The sequence below is a fragment of the Aspergillus flavus genome, chromosome 3, assembly GCF_009017415.1.
Source record: "Aspergillus flavus chromosome 3, complete sequence".
Taxonomy (NCBI): domain Eukaryota; kingdom Fungi; phylum Ascomycota; class Eurotiomycetes; order Eurotiales; family Aspergillaceae; genus Aspergillus; species Aspergillus flavus.
Genome location: NC_092407.1, coordinates 606,691 through 624,785, shown reverse-complemented (window position 1 = coordinate 624,785; position 18,095 = coordinate 606,691). Strand labels below are relative to the sequence as shown.

Genomic DNA, 18,095 nt, shown 5'->3' with positions numbered 1-18,095 from the left:
AGACGAAACGCAGTTGTTTATCATTGAATCTGAACGAAATGTATACAAATGCTCAAAACGATTGAAATAAAGACAAGGGAGATAATCAATGAAACTTGAATTCCTTTCAGCCGTACCAACAAGAAAGCAATCAGGTCACCCAGTCATCCAAGAAGCACACATGCCAGACGAAGTATACAAAGCGTGACATTGAAATTAAAACAGACTAAGAAAGCAGTTCATCGGAAAGCTTCCGCACAGACCACGTGGAGAAAGTTAAAACTTCCGTCACGACCGCGTCTCTTGTCATGTCCCGCGTTGATCCTCAATCCAACCTTACCATCCACCTCCCCATATTACCTCCGTTCTCACAACCTTAACGGGAAAAATGGCTTCATCGGCCACCGACTCGGAATTCGTGACGTTGGTCTCGGGTGATGGGTTTGAATTCGTCCTTCCGCGTAGTGCGGCCTGTGTCTCTGGGACGATACGTCGGATGCTGGAACCTTCTAGTTCGTTTTCCCTTTTACCTTTTTTGCTTCTTTTGATCCGTCCTCGGTCTTTGCTGTGCTCTGTTTTGGGGTTCTTGTGTGCTTACTATTGCTTCGTTGTACAGGTAAATTCGCCGAAGCATTGACAGGTCGCTGCATACTGGAGAATATCAGTGGAATCGTCCTCGAGAAGGTCTGCGAGTACTTTTGCTACAACGAGAAGAATAAGAACCAGTCAAATGTTCCAGATATGGAAATTCCGCCGGAGTTGTGTCTGGAGTTGTTGATGGCGGCGGATTATCTGGATACCTGATTTTCGCCTCCGTATGTCAAGGATCGATTCTATTTGGGTGCCGAGCTAATAAGGACTTAGGGGTCTACCTGCTCTTATGCGTTACGATTTAGATGATCTTTATTATTCGATTATTATTTGCGGAGGAGTTTAACAGTGGAACAAAGTACATGGCGTTGGGTCTCGTGTATATATGGGTTTATCCGCTTGACACTAGAATATCGTTTCCTGAAGACTATGGAAAAGGATAAAAGGTATAACATGAACATTATATCTCATATTCCGATATGAGTAACCACGCCCTTGTTCGTTCCTTGTGAATATCACACGCCATCTGAGCATCTACGCCTGGTCTTCCTTCACCATAGACGGACGTTCTAAAGATGATGGCAGATTACGTCATTGCTCCCTCTTCTACTAGGTCTTCGTCCCTCTTCGCCATGGAGATCAGGACCCTATTCCTGGGGAGACATTTCTGCTTCATACCATACTTTATGGTATACCAAGAGTAGTATGGATTCATAACCAAATCGGCCTTGCTGTCGCCTCATAGTTCGATAGCGCCGTATATGTCTGTATCTTGTGTATCAATAAACCAGGATCATCGCCAATAATGATGGGCGTCACCGGCCCTTAGGCTTCGGCCGGGGGTTGCGAGGATTCGCACCCCTTTTGTTCCCGGAAGGAGCAGGTCTATTGTATAGCTTTTCCTTTCCAAACGCTGCATCGGCGACCCGGAGGTAGCTTACGACGCCTTGGTCGACAACCGCCAGGACGACGTTCCGGTATCCATGTCGGAGTCGCATGTAGAGGTTTCTTTCCATCTTCTCGCCTTTTGGCGGATCTAAGGGTGTGCTCTCGAGGAGAGTGCCAAGTTGAGCTAGCGTAGGCACAGTAGTGTGCGTACGAGCATTGACGACCGCGACTCTAAAGTCCGGTGCAGGAGGAGCAGATTTGCGGAAAGGAGTAGAAGGTTTGTAGACATGGAAGACAACGCGGAATGGCGGCTTCGTCTGCGGGTTTTGGGACAGAGGAGCTGTAGGATCGTAGAAAGGAATTATCGAAAGCTTGCGGTAGATATCATCTATACAGCGTTAAAATGGAGCCGCGATGCAGACACATTTCTAGTTGTACTTACTGTAATTCCGATGGATCCCAAGACCAGCAACAGGCCCTACAGCCGTAGTAGTAGAGCTATGCAGCCAGTCCATAAACCGCCCATAGATTCCCGCCAGACCAGGACCTTGTCGCTTGGTCGATTCTGGGTCCTCAAACTCTTCCTCTGCCTCGTCGTACCACCCAGGGGCTCGAATGAGTGTGTAACCCAGCCTTCTCAATCCGGAGTAGACAGAAAACCGATCGACCGTCAAACCCCCATGTCCAATGAAACACGCATACGCAGCCTGCAAGCTCATTGGGATCCCGGAATCCTCCGTCTCACCATCATCCTCGCATCCCGTTGCTGACCGCGGCCACCTAACATCCAGACTGCCTCGCTCAAGCATATACAAAGCTTCCTCCGGCAGAAGCCAGATGCGACCCCACCGATCTGCGCGACCCATATTCTTGAAAAACTGTCCCTTCGGGTTTGTTACGTAGACGCAGGAATCCGGATGAACGTTTGTCCCGGTTCCTGCGGGCTTCTTAGATTGACTTTCCTCCGCCTCGGCGGTCTGCGCTGGAGTATCGTTCTCTGCAATGGTGTCTAGGGTTTTCGGCGTAGCGACCGATCGAGGCGGAGCAGGTCCATCGGGCGCGTAGATGCCAATGATCTGGTTCTTTGGATTGTGTAACCGCGGATGTGCGAGGGCATTGTGCATGGCCTGACGTGAGGCATCTAGGATATCGGCTTGGTAGAGGGTTGGGTTCGGTTCGAAGTCCTTTTCACCGCGCTTTGGGAGTGTAGCTTGCGAGGTATCTGCGAGGCTATTCTCCGAGTCAGTTCATGATATAACTCTATAACGAATGAATTAGGATCAAGTAACACTAACAATGAGAGATTGCTTAACATGCGAAAGTCCTGCGTCTCATCGGACAAGTCCGTGTCGATGTGCGCCGCGGAGTCATGCGATGGGAGGTGGATGGCGGCTTCGTCTGTGTCGGCCATTGTGATGCTTATAGTAGCTTCGGGTCTATGTAGGAACCGTTAATCGAATATGAAAAAAGCTTCAGGGACCCTGCATCAGGTGGAGCCCGGTCAAGACGTAAGGAAGAGGTCTAGAGCTCGAGGGAGCAAGTGAGTGGTCAAGGTAAATTTCCCGGAGATCGATTGGCGATAAAAATCTCGGGTGGCCCGAGCTTATCAGAGTTGATCAGTTCCACTTTCCCACCGCGGGGAAGTTCTATTGTTTCCCTTTCACCACACACTCACTCTTATCCTCTGTCCATGGGCACATGGGCTGGTACTGAGTACCCATGGACCTAAATATCATAGACAACAGCGTCAAGTACAACGAGATTCTTACCCAGGTGTGTATCCTTATCTTTCGCACTTTCGCAGCGAACCCCTCATTAATTATTTGGCTGGCTCATTAGATCTCCGTTAATCTCAACAATGCGCTGACTACTTTCGGTTCCTCTTCCAAACAATACCAGACCGTTCTAGAAATTCTCAAAGATTGCCTTCGGAACATCGAAAGCGACCGAAAGCAGAGCTCTCTTTCTTTGGATCCGGATACGCTGAGTTTGGCAATGGGTTTCTTGGAGATTGGGAAGTAGGCCCACCGACAAAGTACTCAGAGTCCACTCCCTACCCAATATTAGCATCTGCGCACATTTGAGATACGAAAGGGGCATAGAGGGTACTAGATGAAGAATACCGCTCACTAGGAGACAAGAAAATCTCACTGGGATAGAGAAAAGCCATACCAAACTGCGGATGCAGTCGTGATATCCCCTTGTAGGAGAGAAGCATGTACCCAGGCCAGAATTGCCTCCAAAACTGATGCAGAGATTACCAAGCCGAGGTTCTGTCCTGTTGCTTGTCTTCTACTCACGAGGTCAATCCTTGTGCATAGATGCGCTTGGTTGATTCTTAGACTCTACCAGTAGATCTTACATATTAGATTGAGCGTACACAGTTAGGGAATGATATCGGAAAAACAAGTGACCCCTGACCAACAGGATCCCTCCCTAATGCTAATCAAACCCAAACACCCCGTTTTCCTCCCGGCCAGCGAAGACGAAATACAAAGGCTATCATGAATACCATGCAACAAATAACTCCGGGACCCATGCATTCGTGAAACGTGATCTTGCTCGGCTTTCTTGCGAGCTGGGGATTGCACGCGAATCTCGCAGTGCAGGCTGAGCCCTATCTTGTATATTTGGTGTAGCAAGAGTGGAAACCTCCACCACCGAAATTGAGCAAGACATCGGACTCCCAATGAGGATATCCAAGAGTTTGGTCATTGCCTCTGCTCAATCGATCAAAGGCTTCTTCTGGTTACCGACAATGGCTACTCCGAGATGACGAAGAGCGTTAGGGTCACTGGGTCGTATTATCGAGGGTAAGGGCAGCATGGGGTTATCTGGGTTCACATGGACAGCATCTCGAGCGGCCTGCTCAATAGCCTCCATTTCTTCTTTACACCCGGCATGATCAAGAGGGCAAACTACTATTGGCTGTCGAATAACAATATCCCTTGCAGATGTCAAGTGGGCCTATGGCCAGTGAGCTTCACCTACTAAATATTCGGAAGGGTGCGGTCGAACTAAAATACGAACCTTTACCGTTAAGTAGTACTCAATCTTATAAAGGCTTGCGGTGGTCGTGAACCCGCTCACTGCATACATCGGAAAAGCAGGTTTCCCTCTGGGAAGTATTCCCTCGGCATCTCGCATATCCTTCGCTGGAAATACTAAGCCGAGGTTTGTTAGGAAGCCGGACGGTGGCAGCTTCATTCCAATATGCTCAGTTCGCTTTGTTAAGGTTTTCACTTTCCTCTGCGGTTCATCACCCTGGTGATTATATATAATTTCTTCGTCGATACCAATAGTGATCTTGCTTATTGTAACCTTTCGAGCTTTGCTCATCCAATCCGGGTTTGGCGATAGTTTGACGTAGACACTCACTGGGTCAAGTGGGCCATAGGACCATCGGGGTAATGAGATGCCCAGAGTGACTAAGTGATCCGATACCCGTTCTGCTGCCTCGGGACGGTTATACATCCCAAATGTAGAGAGTGTATCGTAGCGTGCGATTGGCACTGGAAACATGTGTTTTCTCTGATCTGAATGTCCTTGTTGGACCGTCACCACAATCTCGTAGTATGTCTCCGCCGTTCGACTCGGAAGCTGTAAACTCGCCGGGGGGACTCGCCGAGACGCATCTTGCCCACCGCGCCCGAAGGGGATGAAAAGGACGAAAGGCAGGTCCATAGAAATGACCTCCTCGTATTCTCGACCGGCAGGGCAGCGAAAAAGCAGCATCTCCTTGCCCACGAGATCTGTAGTCTCTTTCCGAGGAGGGGCCAGGTGTTTCTTAGTAACGGAATCCGCCGAAGGGTGTATTGTCTCACGACGTTGGAGGTAAATGGTAACGAGGGATATATTGACGGGAGCCGTAATGCCGACACTAGGTCTGATCTCAACTTTGCCTTCGATGCGAGGCTAGTCAACCGGTTATTGCGACGCTCATGCCATATGAAGGGGAGGGAAGGCTAACACTCACCATAGTTGCGGATATACCTGGATATCCGATCAGAAAGTTGCCATTCGGCGGCCCCGACACTCGCACGAAGGCGGCCATGCTGAGAGCGCTACACCCGCACCACCATGGGGCGGCTGAGAGGGATGCGCTCCGGAGCTTATCCGGGGGGTATGCGACCTCGACGACCTCAAACTCCTTGAAAGGCTCATAGAGACCGGATGGGCCAGCGTATTCCGCTCGATCGCCTTGCGCCGAAGCTTTTGCGATGGCGCAGTTGCGGTAAGCGGCTTGTGTTGTCCTGGAGAAGCGCTCGGACGACCCAAGAAACGGAGCACTTTCCCAGTGGATCGCAGACGACGTACGGGATTGTTCGATTGGCAAGTATCGAAGCCAAAAGGCGCAGATGTCTCAGGCTTTGGGTAAGTGAAACCGGGGAATTTTGAAATAAGCGTAAAAGGGCGCAGGAATAGGTGCTGAATAGCCGCCTATGTGGGGGTGGGTGGAAGTTGTGATTGAGGAGCAAGTCGATTGCGGCGGCTACAACAAGTACCTCTTGTCGAGCCTCGATTCGATCGGCGGCTTTGCCAACCCTTTCCGGGTTACCATGCACTCTCTTCCGTCAGCGGATCGGCAACAACTCATTTCCATGAATACGAGAGCCACATATTTACTATTCTATCTTTCACTCCGAATTTATTCGATTTTCTCGATATCCTCCTTGACGGAAGGTCAAGCAATACTGCCATCATACCCAGGCCCTCTTTTTTTTTTTATAAATAAGACTCGGTGAACCACTGGTACACTTCGCATCTCGAACCCACCAGACCCAACAAGGCTGAAATGTCTCATTGGCCTCGACGCCCTGTCACTGCCCTGTGAACAGCCCCCTCCATGTACATATGCATGTCTCAGCAAATACTAGAGACAACAACGCGGTAGTCTTAACTCCTTAGTGACACATCAGGCAGCTATCATGAAAGGTAATCAAGGATTGAGTGCTATCAACTTCTTCACTCTTTGGTCCTTACGTCATAATCGATTCATGTCTATTTTACTACGAGTAACAGGATCAATGAAAACTGTCCAACAAACAGAAAAAGGCCACACTCGATCTTGTAACAATCTTTATTGTATCAGGGTATGGTGTACACATATACACATGTTTCACATAGCGAGTATAGTCGCTCGATTGCTCCTCTGCCGGCATGTTAGCGAGGTCGCGGGTGTTAATAGCCACATTGGAAGGATAGAGAGGTAGTGTCGGAAGCCGATTGATGCTGAGGCCTGGACACTCGCTAGGATCCCCCGGAACGTGATGACTATTAGGCTGCTATTACTCAGAATGCGGGGTGACATATTACTATCGTAGATCACTCGAGGACGAGAAATTACTGTCCAGCTTTTGATATTGAAAATTAAGTGGCTTGTCTTCTAACTTCATATCTATCACTAGTATCACTATTTTTCGCTTTAACTAATCGTATAGGGTTGTGACTATTCCTGAGTAGCCGCATTCGGACAAGACAAAATACTTTCGTATGTTGCTTGGAACTACCGCAAGTATGTATAACCTGGACGACAACAAAGAAAACAAAAAATAAAATACGAAGAAAAAGAAGACGTATACTTATAGAGAAAGCTTCCTGTAGAGTAAAAAATTATACTAATATATTATACTCAGTGAGAGCTTCCACTTCTCACCCAACTGCCATATCCGATACTGAGGGTTTCGGTTGCCATGTGCAACAACCAACCCAAACTTTATGACATCGATGTCCCCACTATCTTCGAACTACACAGTACCGGTTTGACCCCAGACCCGATCTTTCTCTCCACCCTGCACATTAGTACCTTGTAGACTCCGACTATATTTCTGCAACAACTCCATTCTATAGTGCACATATATCGCAAAAATGCCTCCCACTCGTCGTCGCGGTGGCCGGGCCACGGCCACCCGCTCTAACCAGGCCACCCTCTCATTTGGATCCAAGTCCAGAGTAACCAAGCCATCGGCGACACCGACGCAAACGCAGAAGACCAAAGACCTTGAACCAGTCATCGCCTCTATTTCTGAGAAGGTCCCGGAGCCTGAACAAGTGTCGGTTACGCCCACCGAGCCCTCGCAGCCGCATGTGGCAGAGCTGGCCGTGAGGCAACAAGCGCAAGCGGAGATTGAACAGCCGTTGTCGAAAGAAGACGAAAAGGCCATCAAAATTACTGAGAAGGACTTACAACAATACTGGAGGAAAGAGGAAGAGAAGAGAAGGGGACCTCGGTGTTAGTGTTCACCCGATTCATTTCCGATCATAGCTACACGTTGCAGAGTCAAACGCTAACAGTATGCATGCCAGTTCACCAGCAAGATCTCACCCTACATGAGAAGATCCTGCGACATTTCGATCTTTCCAGTCAATTTGGGGTACGTTCGCTTAGTCCATCATAAGTTCTAAGGAGCCCAACATTCTCTGGTGCTCAAGGAGAACGACTAGCTGACTGATATCTAGCCTTGCATTGGAATTGCTCGGTTGAAGCGATGGAGACGCGCGAATTCTTTGAATCTCAACCCCCCAATTGAGGTCTTGGCCGTGCTACTCAAACACAAGGATGATATCAAACAGAGGGCATACGTTGATGAGCTTCTGTCCTGAACCACTACTCCATTGTACAGATAGCCCCATCTGGAACGGATGAGTGTCGAAGATATATGGCGTTGGTTTGGTATTCGGAGCAGGGCGTTGGGAAGATACTGTATATACATACCCTCGATTGCGGTAACTTGGATGCTCACATCATTGGTTGTGTGACCCAAGTTCATAATGGATTTCATCTTGCATTTCATTAAATTGCGCACCTACTCGTTGGTAGCGTGAAAAGTCCTATCCAACTATGCATACGGGCTAGCAATACTGGAAGTTGTCCCATTGGCGAGTCCCTAAATTTCACAAACGGGGAGACAAAGACAGAATACTCCACCACAAAGAACCCTCTTTGACGACAGCCACACGCGAACAGACAGTAACTCGCCTATGTTACACTTGCTTTGTTCTCGGCCAGGCCCCATTGCACAAGATCCTAGTAGATGTCTTACTTTACGGGTTGGTAGAAACCTATCAGCAAAGTCCCGGAGCCGTCTCACTGGACTTTGTGTTCTCGGTATAGGCTGTTTTGATTCGCCACCTGTGACACATTGACCCATGCCCCGATGGCTTCGCCATATCTTACCTTTGTCCTTATAGCACATGAGTGGTAGCAGGAGTGAAATTGCAATCTACTAGCCAGAGTGCTAAATATGTGGTCCAGTCAGATCGAGTCTCCATACGAGCTAGTAAGTGCTTGGTTACGTTTCTAGCCCTAAAAGTGTTTACTACCCATGGCAGTAGTCCTACTTCAGGCTTTTGATATCGACAGCTTTACAGACTTCTTGCCTTTCAACTAGCCAGGTATCGAAATTGTTTGCACGGTGCTCACCAATAACATGGCCAGTGATCTGTACAAGCCCGCTCTCATCCTAGTAGCTTCGCAATCCTAGCACCTCATCCAAATGACACTCCAGCGTATAGGTACAGAGCACCCTGGTCCGAGCCTACGTATGCCTTCTGCAATAGTGAAGTCAATAGGTCAAAAAGGCATCATAATTAGCGTTGCTTACGTCCCTGTGCCGTACCTTGATTATCCCCAGGGTGTACGGAGTACGTATTGGGGCGACGCCAACCGCACCAAAGGAGGTCTTACTCCCCAGGTGTACCAGAGAATGAACTGAGGTATGGTTCAGGTTGCATGTCACATGGCGCGACGGTCCAGGAACGATTGGATAGACTTCCCCCAACCAGAAGAATCGCACCGTCCTGACCATAGAAGCTTGTAATCAAACAAGCTCTAATCTTAACGTTAATAAACATGTGATGCAATTCCCTGAATCTGGTGAAACGTTCCCCTCATGGCTTATAAAAAGACGCTCATTTCTCCCGAGAGATATAACTCCGTCGTCGCCACCGCTCGTTACATCTCGACACTCGTTTCGATATCACTCCAACTTCCCTTCTATTCTTTTCACAGAAGCATCTAAGCTACCAATATGCAGCTCATCCACCATATGATCATCCTGTTTGCCAGTCTGGCCGCTGCCCAAACCCTCCCCAATATCCCACCCTGCGCAGTAAAGTCCACCACTCCCCTTCACAACCACCGAACAACACTAACCAATCCTACAGGCGTCATGTCTCGTCAACGCTCTGCAAGGCGATGGATGCCCATCCTTAACCGATTTCGCGTGCCACTGCCAGAAGCCCGAGCTCGTCCCCAAAGTCAGTCCATGTGTTGCACAAGCCTGTCCTCTCGCCGAGCAATCTTGTACGTCTCCATCCCCCCCGGACTACTCCTGGAACTAATAGGCTAATCACCACACAAAGCCGTCTCTAATATCGTCGTCTCCGCATGCTCCTCAGCTGGCCATCCCATCAGCGTGCCTAACCCAGGAGCCTCAACTACCCCCCAGTCAACCACAACCACAACGGCAACGGCAACAGGCACAGGAACAAGGGCATCACCCACAGGCTCCATGACCATCCCCACCGTCTCCTCTCATGCATCCTCCAGCCCCAAGCCCTCGTCTTCGGCACTTAGCTCATCCCATGTCTCTTCTTCTCCAGGAGCATCCACTCACACTGGTGGTGCTGGCGGAGGTGCAGGTGGTGCTTCCTCTTCGGGCAGAGCAAGCAGCTCAGCTACCCCTCCTCTTAAGACAAATGGAGCAGCACAAGTTACCGGGGGCTTGGCCGGTGTGGCTATCGCTGCTGTGGCTGCGTATTACCACCTTTGATTCCTTAGTGGGACTCGATGTTTACTCTTCGGTGGAAGGGGTACGTCTCTCCATGATTGTCGTCCCTGCTGATATTGAATGATAGTATGATGACTTAGGCTTGGGGTTTGTAATAATATAATTTTAATGATTGCTTTGCTTGTTTTTACCTTCTGTCTGGCCTTTTGGTTCGTGATTGTTGGAATTGTTTGCTTTTGTTGCTCCCTAGCTTACTTTCTACCTACCTTTGTTAATAAACAGGTTTGGTCAAATATTAAATCACGTTGGATGATATGCAGTAGTACTGATCCTTTTGCTTATCATCGGGTATGTAAGGAGAGTACATTTTATATGAAAACTAAAACGAGAACGAAGATAAGTGGTGATATGATGATGATGATGGTGTAGTAATATATGCAATGGTATGTCCATCAGGGTAACGCCGTCGTAGAAGAACATTAAAAAAGTAGTAGAATTGAATTGGAAGAAAGGAATTCTATGGTACCCACAGCCGCACGAATCCCCCAACGTCCTGGCGGCAAGTCACACAACTACCAAAATTGTTCATTGCAAGGCTCACCCTACACTCTTCGCAAACGCAGAGGCATCGGCATGGCCATGTAATGACTGAACGTGGGTTTGTCTGGCAGATAACACACGGTGGCCCGCTTGGTCCCAATCCGGAGGCGCCAGATTCCCAGGACTGCTCGTCAGCACGGACAGAAGCGCTTGAGCGTCGGGAGAGGATAAGTTTTTCAAGTATCTCGCTCTCCTCTTCCATGGTAGGCTTTCGTTTTTCGGATCTTATTTCCTGAGACAATCGAGATGACAGTAATACCTGTGCCCTTTCATGCTCTATCTGTTGCTGAAAGCGACGTCGAGTCAGTATTCGGCCCTCTTGACCGGCAGCAAGATGGGCAGCTAGGATGCGTGCTTCCTGCCTGCTTTCCTGATCACGCGGATCGAGCAAGCGCGCGAAAGAGCTAATATCCACCATCGATTCTTGTACGGTAGTGCTTTCGCGAGAGAAACCTGAAGGGAAAGGGTTATCGCGGGTGGGTGTACGGCGACCGTCCGATTCATCCTCCCATTCGGAGTCTGCGGTCGTAGACATTGAGACGACACTGGTCGTGTCATCAATATCGTTTTCGGGTGGTGAGTAGTCTGAGCTCAAGTCGCGGTCACCCCATGAGCCTCCAGCCTTCCACCAGCCGTAGAGCTTGTCATCGAGTCGCTGCTCATCCGACTGCTCCCAAAGCGTTGCCCCTGATCGTTCCCGCTTCCTCATTTCTGTTTCTACGTCAAACTCGTGATCCGCCGGTAGCACCAACTCGCCAGTATCCGTCAAGATCCAGAAATCGAGGGACTCCGTTTGTTTGTTCTTCAGTTCTTGGGGTCGACTCTTACGCGATCTTACTATAGTTTTCAGCCATTGCGGTCGGGCACTAATTCCAATCTTGCTCAACAGCTTGTCCAAGCCATAAGCGGTCCATCTAAGGAGGAGATAGAAAATTCCACGGAAGAAAGCAAAGCCATGGTACCATCGGACCATGCCTCGGAAGGCCCCTACACCACCCGGGTCTGTCTGAGTTCGCAGGGATCTTGATCCATTCTTGGGCTTCTCGATCTTCTTTTCCCGGCCATATCCACTTTCCCAATCGGAAGGCGCTTCCGGTATATCGAAGTCCACAGATTCGCCACCTCCGAAAGGAATGTCACTCGTATGGCTGACGGGGTCCCGAAGAGATCGCCTTTGTCGTGACCATTCGATCTCCGCTAACCTATCTTCTTCTAGCCATGTCATACTCCGAGCAACAACTCCTTTGCCTTCGTTCAGAAACACCGCCTCGCTGGCCGCAGTCAGGGCGGTATATCCAATTCTCAACAGGGTGGTATAGAAGTCTTCGTGTCTATTGAATCGAATATTGTGAAACTGGGTAGCGCCCTGCATATTCTCATGTGCCAGTGTGAATCTTTCCCGAAGCGACAACGGCTGAGGAGTATCGACAGGAAGGGAGAAAGCTGTGATGAGGAGAGCAAGCATATAGATCACAGCGCATGTGATAATGCCCGATAGAATTAGCAGATGTGGTACGAATCCCACGATGCAAACTGTGGGAAATTTTAAGACCACATTCTCACTTCCCACAGACGAGCCTTTCACCAAGCCCCACGCCATGGTAGACATGAAGCAAAGGCCCCAGAATGCCGTGTTGAACAACCGGTACCGGCTCTGTTTACCAAACACATCTAGGACGTTTGAAGTGAGGCTATTGCAACATGATATCAAAGCGATCAGAAGTAGCTCTGGGGTCACATTCATCCGCTCGAGAACTTGAGTCCTACTAAGTAGATGAAGGGTGGATTGGGCGCTTTCTCCTAAGTCATCTTTGCTAGCACTTTGCTTGGGTAGACCAAACAGTCCTAGCCCAAGCGTTTGACTAATTGTAGACTCCGCCTCGGCAAATGCAAGAGAATGCTCGAAAATAGACATCCCAGCTTCTGTAACCACTGCTCTTCCCTGTAGCGCGCACGAAAGTGTTTCAACAAAGTGGCTTAGGCACAGCCGGAGGAACACTGGCCAGAGAAGCACAAACGATCCGTAGGAAATATCCGAGGAACTAGCGGGCCGGCCCATGTTCATTGCACTGCAAGATTGCTCATCGGTCTCCCATGGTAAAAGTGTGGAGCCGAGTGAATACAGAAACCCTCCGCCCCCAGCATGATCAAACAACAAACGTTTCCCGGGAGTGCCGTATCGAATGAGCGAGTACTCGGTCGACGTCTGGCAACGGATTGTGCGGAGTAGGGAGTGAATCTGAGATATAAAAAGAAGGATCGGTATAATTCGTAAAGCTAGTCGCCGGCTCCAATCAAGATGGAGGTGTCGCCGGGTAGACGCATATATGGTGATCCTGTTCAGAACAAGGGCCTTTGATCTATTAGGGCAAGATGACCATGAAAACTATCTGGCAGGTAGAACTTTACCACAGTGAAGCAAGCCAAAGACCATCGACTAGTCAAGTAGGAAAAGAACCCACTGAACTTAATAACAGCCTGGAAGATGTCGGTCAGATGGTAACTTGAGTCGGCCTGCGCGGCGGCTTCAACGACGCCTTCCCTGGCGGCCTCTGCCGCTGTCTGTGTCGCTTCTACCACTGCACCCCCTGCTGGTCCTGCCAATTCTGAGCCTCGCAAATATGTTGCCATACTCGGTAACCCCACCAGCCGGTTGACATGCGACGAGAGTGCGGAGAAACGACGGAACGGGGCGGCGAGCAGTTCGCGCGCAGAAGAGGATAGTGCAGAGGTAGCGGCGGCCGGGATCGTTGTATTAAGAGCTTGTGCAGTGGATGTAGTCATAGGTACATTCATAGTCCCTTGCAAGACAGACATGGCTGACTGCTTGGTTGGACGGCACTTGCCGGCCTGCTGGGCTAGATCTGAAGTTCAGGCGTCAAGTACAAGACATTCGCGGCGAGATCAACAGTTCGCGGTAGGATGAGATCACCTCAGTGGGATGAGTATAATGGTATCAGAATGACGGAAATTCTGAGTGCATCATGTCCTAGAACATGAGCCTCGATGTCAGCGGAAGTATTGAAGATAGGTCGCAGTTCCCTTTAGTTGTTGTCAACTCCCTAAATCCGGCGCTAATCCAACCTGGGAGAATCCGCTGGTTCCGCACGTGCCTCGGTGCAGTTGACCAACGCCAAGACTACTAATACAAGTACTATAGTATATTAGACAAGGAGGGTTTCTATAGTTCGATATTCATCTCGCTTGAAGAGACGATTTCATTAAAATACACAAAAATACTTAATTCGCAGCGGATCGACTAGGTAATATCTCTAAAACTCCAGGGCGGACCTTTGGCACTCTGAAAGCCTGACTCCAGAATTTCTTTAGCTCCACCACCCCATCAATTAGAATTATTCTTTTGGACAATACTTGTGGGGTGCACGCGAGGTTTGTTAGCTTTTCTCAATGGTGCCAGTATCATCACAAACGATAAAAGAAAGAAAAATTATAGAAAACTCATAAACTAAATGGTGTCTTCCATAGACCTCATTAACTCCTCGAGAATAGGCCTACTCTCTGTGATGTCCTCCTTTCTTATAAGCTCGCCAGGTGCAAGTTGATATAACTCTCCAGCTCGCAGTACCCATCGGTTGGTTAGACCCTCTTCACCTTCTGAGATTGAAGGGAAACTGAAACCCTCACCGAGGTCTGCGACTAAACCTGGGAGGGCTTTTCGCTCACTGCGGGAAACAAGGTCTTCGTCAAAGGAGGACCGAAGGCGATACTCATAGACGAACGTCATACGCTCTTGGCCAAGTCGACTTACTCTTCCAATAGCCTGGTTAACAACTGACTTGGACAAGCTCATTGTGAGGATATGAACGTTGCGGCAGAGATTTTGTAGATTCATGCCAGCAGCATTGACATTATATGCACATATCAATACCATGCATTCGTCATGCTTCTGTGTAAACCGCTCGACAAGTTTCATCCTCTCATCACGAGTCAGTCCTGCATGGAAAACCTCCGCATCAATATTGGCCTCTTTAAGAATTGCTGCAACATAGATCTGTTCAGCGGGGAACTGGGTCCATACCATTGCTTTTTCGCCATGAACAATTACCTGATCACGCAGGACGGGAAGCATAGCCCGCATCTTGGGCGAACCCTTTAGGAGAAACTCGAGAACCCAGGTTCTCCGCGTTTCTACTATCGTTTCGATGCTCTGGTAGATAGACTCTTGGAATTGAGGCTTCATTTCCTCCACTATGGTTCGTGCGAAGACGGCTCCTAAAGTCCCTTGTTTCAGATCCTTGCAGGCTTTAGGTATCTTGGGCGCGTGGAGCGCATGCTCGAGATGATCGAAACCTAGCCATGAGGTCAAAAGACAAAGTTTGCGGAGTTTGGCCATGTTCCAAACTATTTTGGTCGGATCCCTCGGATCTTCCATGAATAGCCCATCATAATGAATAGCAGAAAGCCTAGTATACATATCGTGTTCTTTTCGACTGTATACTGTAGTGCAAACTCTGCGATGGGTTGGCGGTATATCGCTTCCTATCATCCTTGAACCGAATGACTCCATACGAGATGATAACGTTCTCCTAACCATGATCTGGCCAAATATGACACGTAAGCGCTCCCCTGCCACCATTGGTGGCACGTTATTGTCAAGAATGTACTCTTCCACTGCCATTTTCGTGCAGCAAACGTTTCTCGCAGGGTCCTCAGGGGGCAATTTGAAAATTTCTCCCCCTAACTCCTTCAACATATGCATATCCCCTTGAGAGGGTGGACGAAACAGTAGTGGAATATATCCGCGCACGTCTTCACGAGAGTTGTAAATGGGGGTGGCAGTCAATAGTAGATAGAAGCTCGCCTTCAACCAGTGGACTGCCCTGGACTGTGAGGTGTCCGAATTTCGAAGTGTATGCCCCTCATCAACAATCACATCTGAAAAACAACCGTCAAGGAGGTGCGGAAAACCATTTGGTGGAGTTGGTATATCCTCCATATAAACCTGATGCGTTCTTCTACACCATGCTTTTGCGGCGGCGGACCCATGGCGGTTGCTGAATGTCTGATAGGAGGTAATAACTACTTTTCGACCATTGGCTGGTGAACCATCAAACAGCTCATGTTCCTTGTGCAGTATGGTCTTCACTGGACGTATGCCCTCTTTGGATGTCTTACTGCCATAGTACAACACAACTTGCAATTTGTCTGTGACTCGAGTGATCTCTGCACACCATTGCATGATAAGTGATGGAGGCATGACGACCAGGAATGGTTTACCTGGCGGTGGTTCATTTCCTTCGCCTATTGCCTTTTTCACAGATTGGTTATAATCTTCCCATATCTATATCATATGGTTAGTTTTTCCTTGATTAGCTTATTTAGTGAACAGGTTTGAGGCAATGCAGACCTTAAGCATTACGGCAATGGCCACCCACGTCTTTCCTAGCCCCACAGAATCACCGAGGATAGCACCTCGAACCTTAGTATTTGAACGAATATCAAGCAAACGGGCTACGGCAACCGGTTGCCAGAACTTCAGAGCGACTGATCGGTTCATAGATCTCATCCGCGGTGCTCTAGGATTTGCGATTTTGAGAATCTGACAGGCCTCTTCGTGATTGTTTATCTGATATTCAAGATTGTCCAGGATCTTTCGATGTTTTTCAAATCGCTCCAATGATTCTTCGGTTGGAATGATCAACATGGAGGACTCAAAGTCACTCGCGTCAATCTCTGCAGCTATACTTGCTTCTAGATCTGCCGTGGCGGCTATTTTCATTGGGTCAAAATGATCAATTTGGCTGTTCACTGAAGGATCTAAACCATCAACGGAATGGCCCAAAGTAGGTTCCCAAGCGATGTTCTGCTCGGTTGACAAATCCCCTAGATTTTCAATCTGTCCATCGACAGAAGCCATTTCAGCCTTCTTAAGGGCCTCCGATATAAGTTGGAACTGCCAATATTTTTCCTGTGGATTGAAATTCGGAGAATATCTGGTCAAGATAATCCGCTCTCTTGGATGAATCATCTCCTCGCGCCATTTCTCAATCGTAAGATCTATCGGCTCAGGCTCTCCGACACTTGGCTGATCTGAGTCCTGCTCGTCTGCTTCCAAGTCCACGCAAAACAGTGGCTCTTCTTTGGACTCCTCAGAGCATGGACGCTTGCCTAATATAGAGCTTCCATCAGTGCTCCTCATGTAGTTCAGAAGAGCCCAGACAATGGCTTCCATGAATGGCTCGGGAAAGTTCTTCCTGAAGAAAACGCCCTGATTGGACCTGTAATTCTCGGTCTTAACCATATACACAAAGCGTGCTAGATGATCAGCAAGATCCCAATCATCTTTTTCAGGAAATCGCGCGCTATATCTTGTTTTTCCGTTTGCCTCCCCGCGAGTCAGTCTTTCTAAAATCACTTTCTGACTGACTCTGGCGGGCTTTCCTGATTTTGGCTTGGATAAACAGTCGCTGTGTAGTTCTTTCCACCAGGGGGCAACTAGTGCACTTTTTAGCCACTCGAGCCATTCACTATCGGTCTCAAGCTTGAGGATTCTTTGGAGTTCTTTCTTTCCTCTTCTTGGGGTGAGCTTTCTGGGGGGTCCGTCATGTTTGTCTACCTTTTGTTAGCATATGAAAAGGTTATGAACGCCCTTTCTCGGGGAGTCTTACCATTCCCGGCATGACCAAGATCATGGTCAGAATCCGGGTCAGGCATCGTGGTGTAATTTCGAATCTAGCGGATACTCGCTAGTAAGTGTAGGTGTAGTTCAGGATAGTAAGAAAGGATAGATGCGAGCATTTGATGGGAACAGTAGTCACGGCATTGGAAAGGTGATCGAGTAGCTAGGGGAGAGTATCAATAGAATCAAGCCGGCGTGCTGGAATTTGAGGCCTTAAATGTCACATGTGCATGGATTCTATGGAATGATAAGTGTAGAGATATAAGATCACAGGTGAATGTGGTGACAGGTGAGATTATGGTAATAGCAATGCATGATTGAAGAAGGAGGCGAAGGAAGGGACTTGGAAAAGTTGTGGTCAGGTAGAGTAAGAGGATGGTGTCTATGAGAACTGAAATTCATAGAATAGCTGAAAGATTAGTTATTATTGAAGAGTGGTTGAGCATAAAATTAGTGTAAGGTGATGAAGTGAGGATGAACTAGCGAAAGAGAAGAGAAAAGTGAGAGATCACAGGCTACCACCGAGTCAATCTAGAGATGTATGTTATACAAAGAATAGTAAGGGGTATGAGTGGAAGATATTAGCAAGTGATGACTTGTGGTGGTAGGCAAAGTGAGGTTGTAAGTTATTAGAACAGATATTAAAAGATTGAGTAATTGAGCAG

The 18,095-nt window shown here is 48.5% G+C and overlaps 7 protein-coding genes across 7 annotated transcripts; 3 read left to right on the top strand and 4 right to left on the bottom strand.

The window, feature by feature from the left end:
- Positions 1–367: 367 nt before the first annotated feature.
- Positions 368–783, top strand: F9C07_4385 (putative transcriptional elongation regulator Elc1/Elongin C; the record flags this gene model as incomplete). Its single annotated transcript, XM_041291584.1, has 2 exons — positions 368–491; positions 596–783. The coding sequence occupies 2 exons, from the start codon at positions 368–370 to the stop codon at positions 781–783; spliced, it is 312 nt and encodes a 103-aa protein (XP_041144066.1).
- Positions 784–1,385: 602 nt separating this feature from the next.
- F9C07_4384 (putative tRNA splicing endonuclease subunit) lies at positions 1,386–2,869 on the bottom strand (the record flags this gene model as incomplete). The annotated part of the gene is made up of 3 exons (XM_041291599.1): positions 1,386–1,846; positions 1,901–2,688; positions 2,754–2,869. The coding sequence occupies 3 exons, from the start codon at positions 2,867–2,869 to the stop codon at positions 1,386–1,388; spliced, it is 1,365 nt and encodes a 454-aa protein (XP_041144065.1).
- Positions 2,870–3,090: 221 nt separating this feature from the next.
- On the bottom strand, positions 3,091–6,818 carry F9C07_2281484 (arrestin domain protein). Its single transcript, XM_041291598.2, has 3 exons — positions 5,435–6,818; positions 4,489–5,373; positions 3,091–4,425 (listed from the first exon to the last, which is right to left on the bottom strand). The coding sequence occupies exons 1-3, from the start codon at positions 5,510–5,512 to the stop codon at positions 4,183–4,185; spliced, it is 1,206 nt and encodes a 401-aa protein (XP_041144063.2). The 5' UTR covers positions 5,513–6,818; the 3' UTR covers positions 3,091–4,182.
- A 508-nt stretch (positions 6,819–7,326) lies between these two features.
- Positions 7,327–8,061, top strand: F9C07_4382 (putative DNA polymerase delta subunit 4; the record flags this gene model as incomplete). The annotated part of the gene is made up of 3 exons (XM_041291582.1): positions 7,327–7,690; positions 7,765–7,832; positions 7,918–8,061. The coding sequence occupies 3 exons, from the start codon at positions 7,327–7,329 to the stop codon at positions 8,059–8,061; spliced, it is 576 nt and encodes a 191-aa protein (XP_041144062.1).
- A 1,427-nt stretch (positions 8,062–9,488) lies between these two features.
- F9C07_4381 (uncharacterized protein) lies at positions 9,489–10,232 on the top strand (the record flags this gene model as incomplete). Its single annotated transcript, XM_041291581.1, has 3 exons — positions 9,489–9,569; positions 9,625–9,763; positions 9,823–10,232. 3 exons carry the CDS (start codon positions 9,489–9,491, stop codon positions 10,230–10,232), a joined length of 630 nt encoding a protein of 209 aa, XP_041144061.1.
- Positions 10,233–10,707: 475 nt separating this feature from the next.
- On the bottom strand, positions 10,708–13,607 carry F9C07_4380 (putative ubiquitin-protein ligase; the record flags this gene model as incomplete). The annotated part of the gene is made up of 2 exons (XM_041291597.2): positions 10,708–13,143; positions 13,200–13,607. 2 exons carry the CDS (start codon positions 13,605–13,607, stop codon positions 10,708–10,710), a joined length of 2,844 nt encoding a protein of 947 aa, XP_041144060.2.
- A 649-nt stretch (positions 13,608–14,256) lies between these two features.
- F9C07_2201443 (putative DNA repair helicase rad5,16) lies at positions 14,257–17,052 on the bottom strand (the record flags this gene model as incomplete). Its single annotated transcript, XM_071509512.1, has 2 exons — positions 14,257–16,092; positions 16,159–17,052. 2 exons carry the CDS (start codon positions 17,050–17,052, stop codon positions 14,257–14,259), a joined length of 2,730 nt encoding a protein of 909 aa, XP_071364812.1.
- Positions 17,053–18,095: the final 1,043 nt, after the last annotated feature.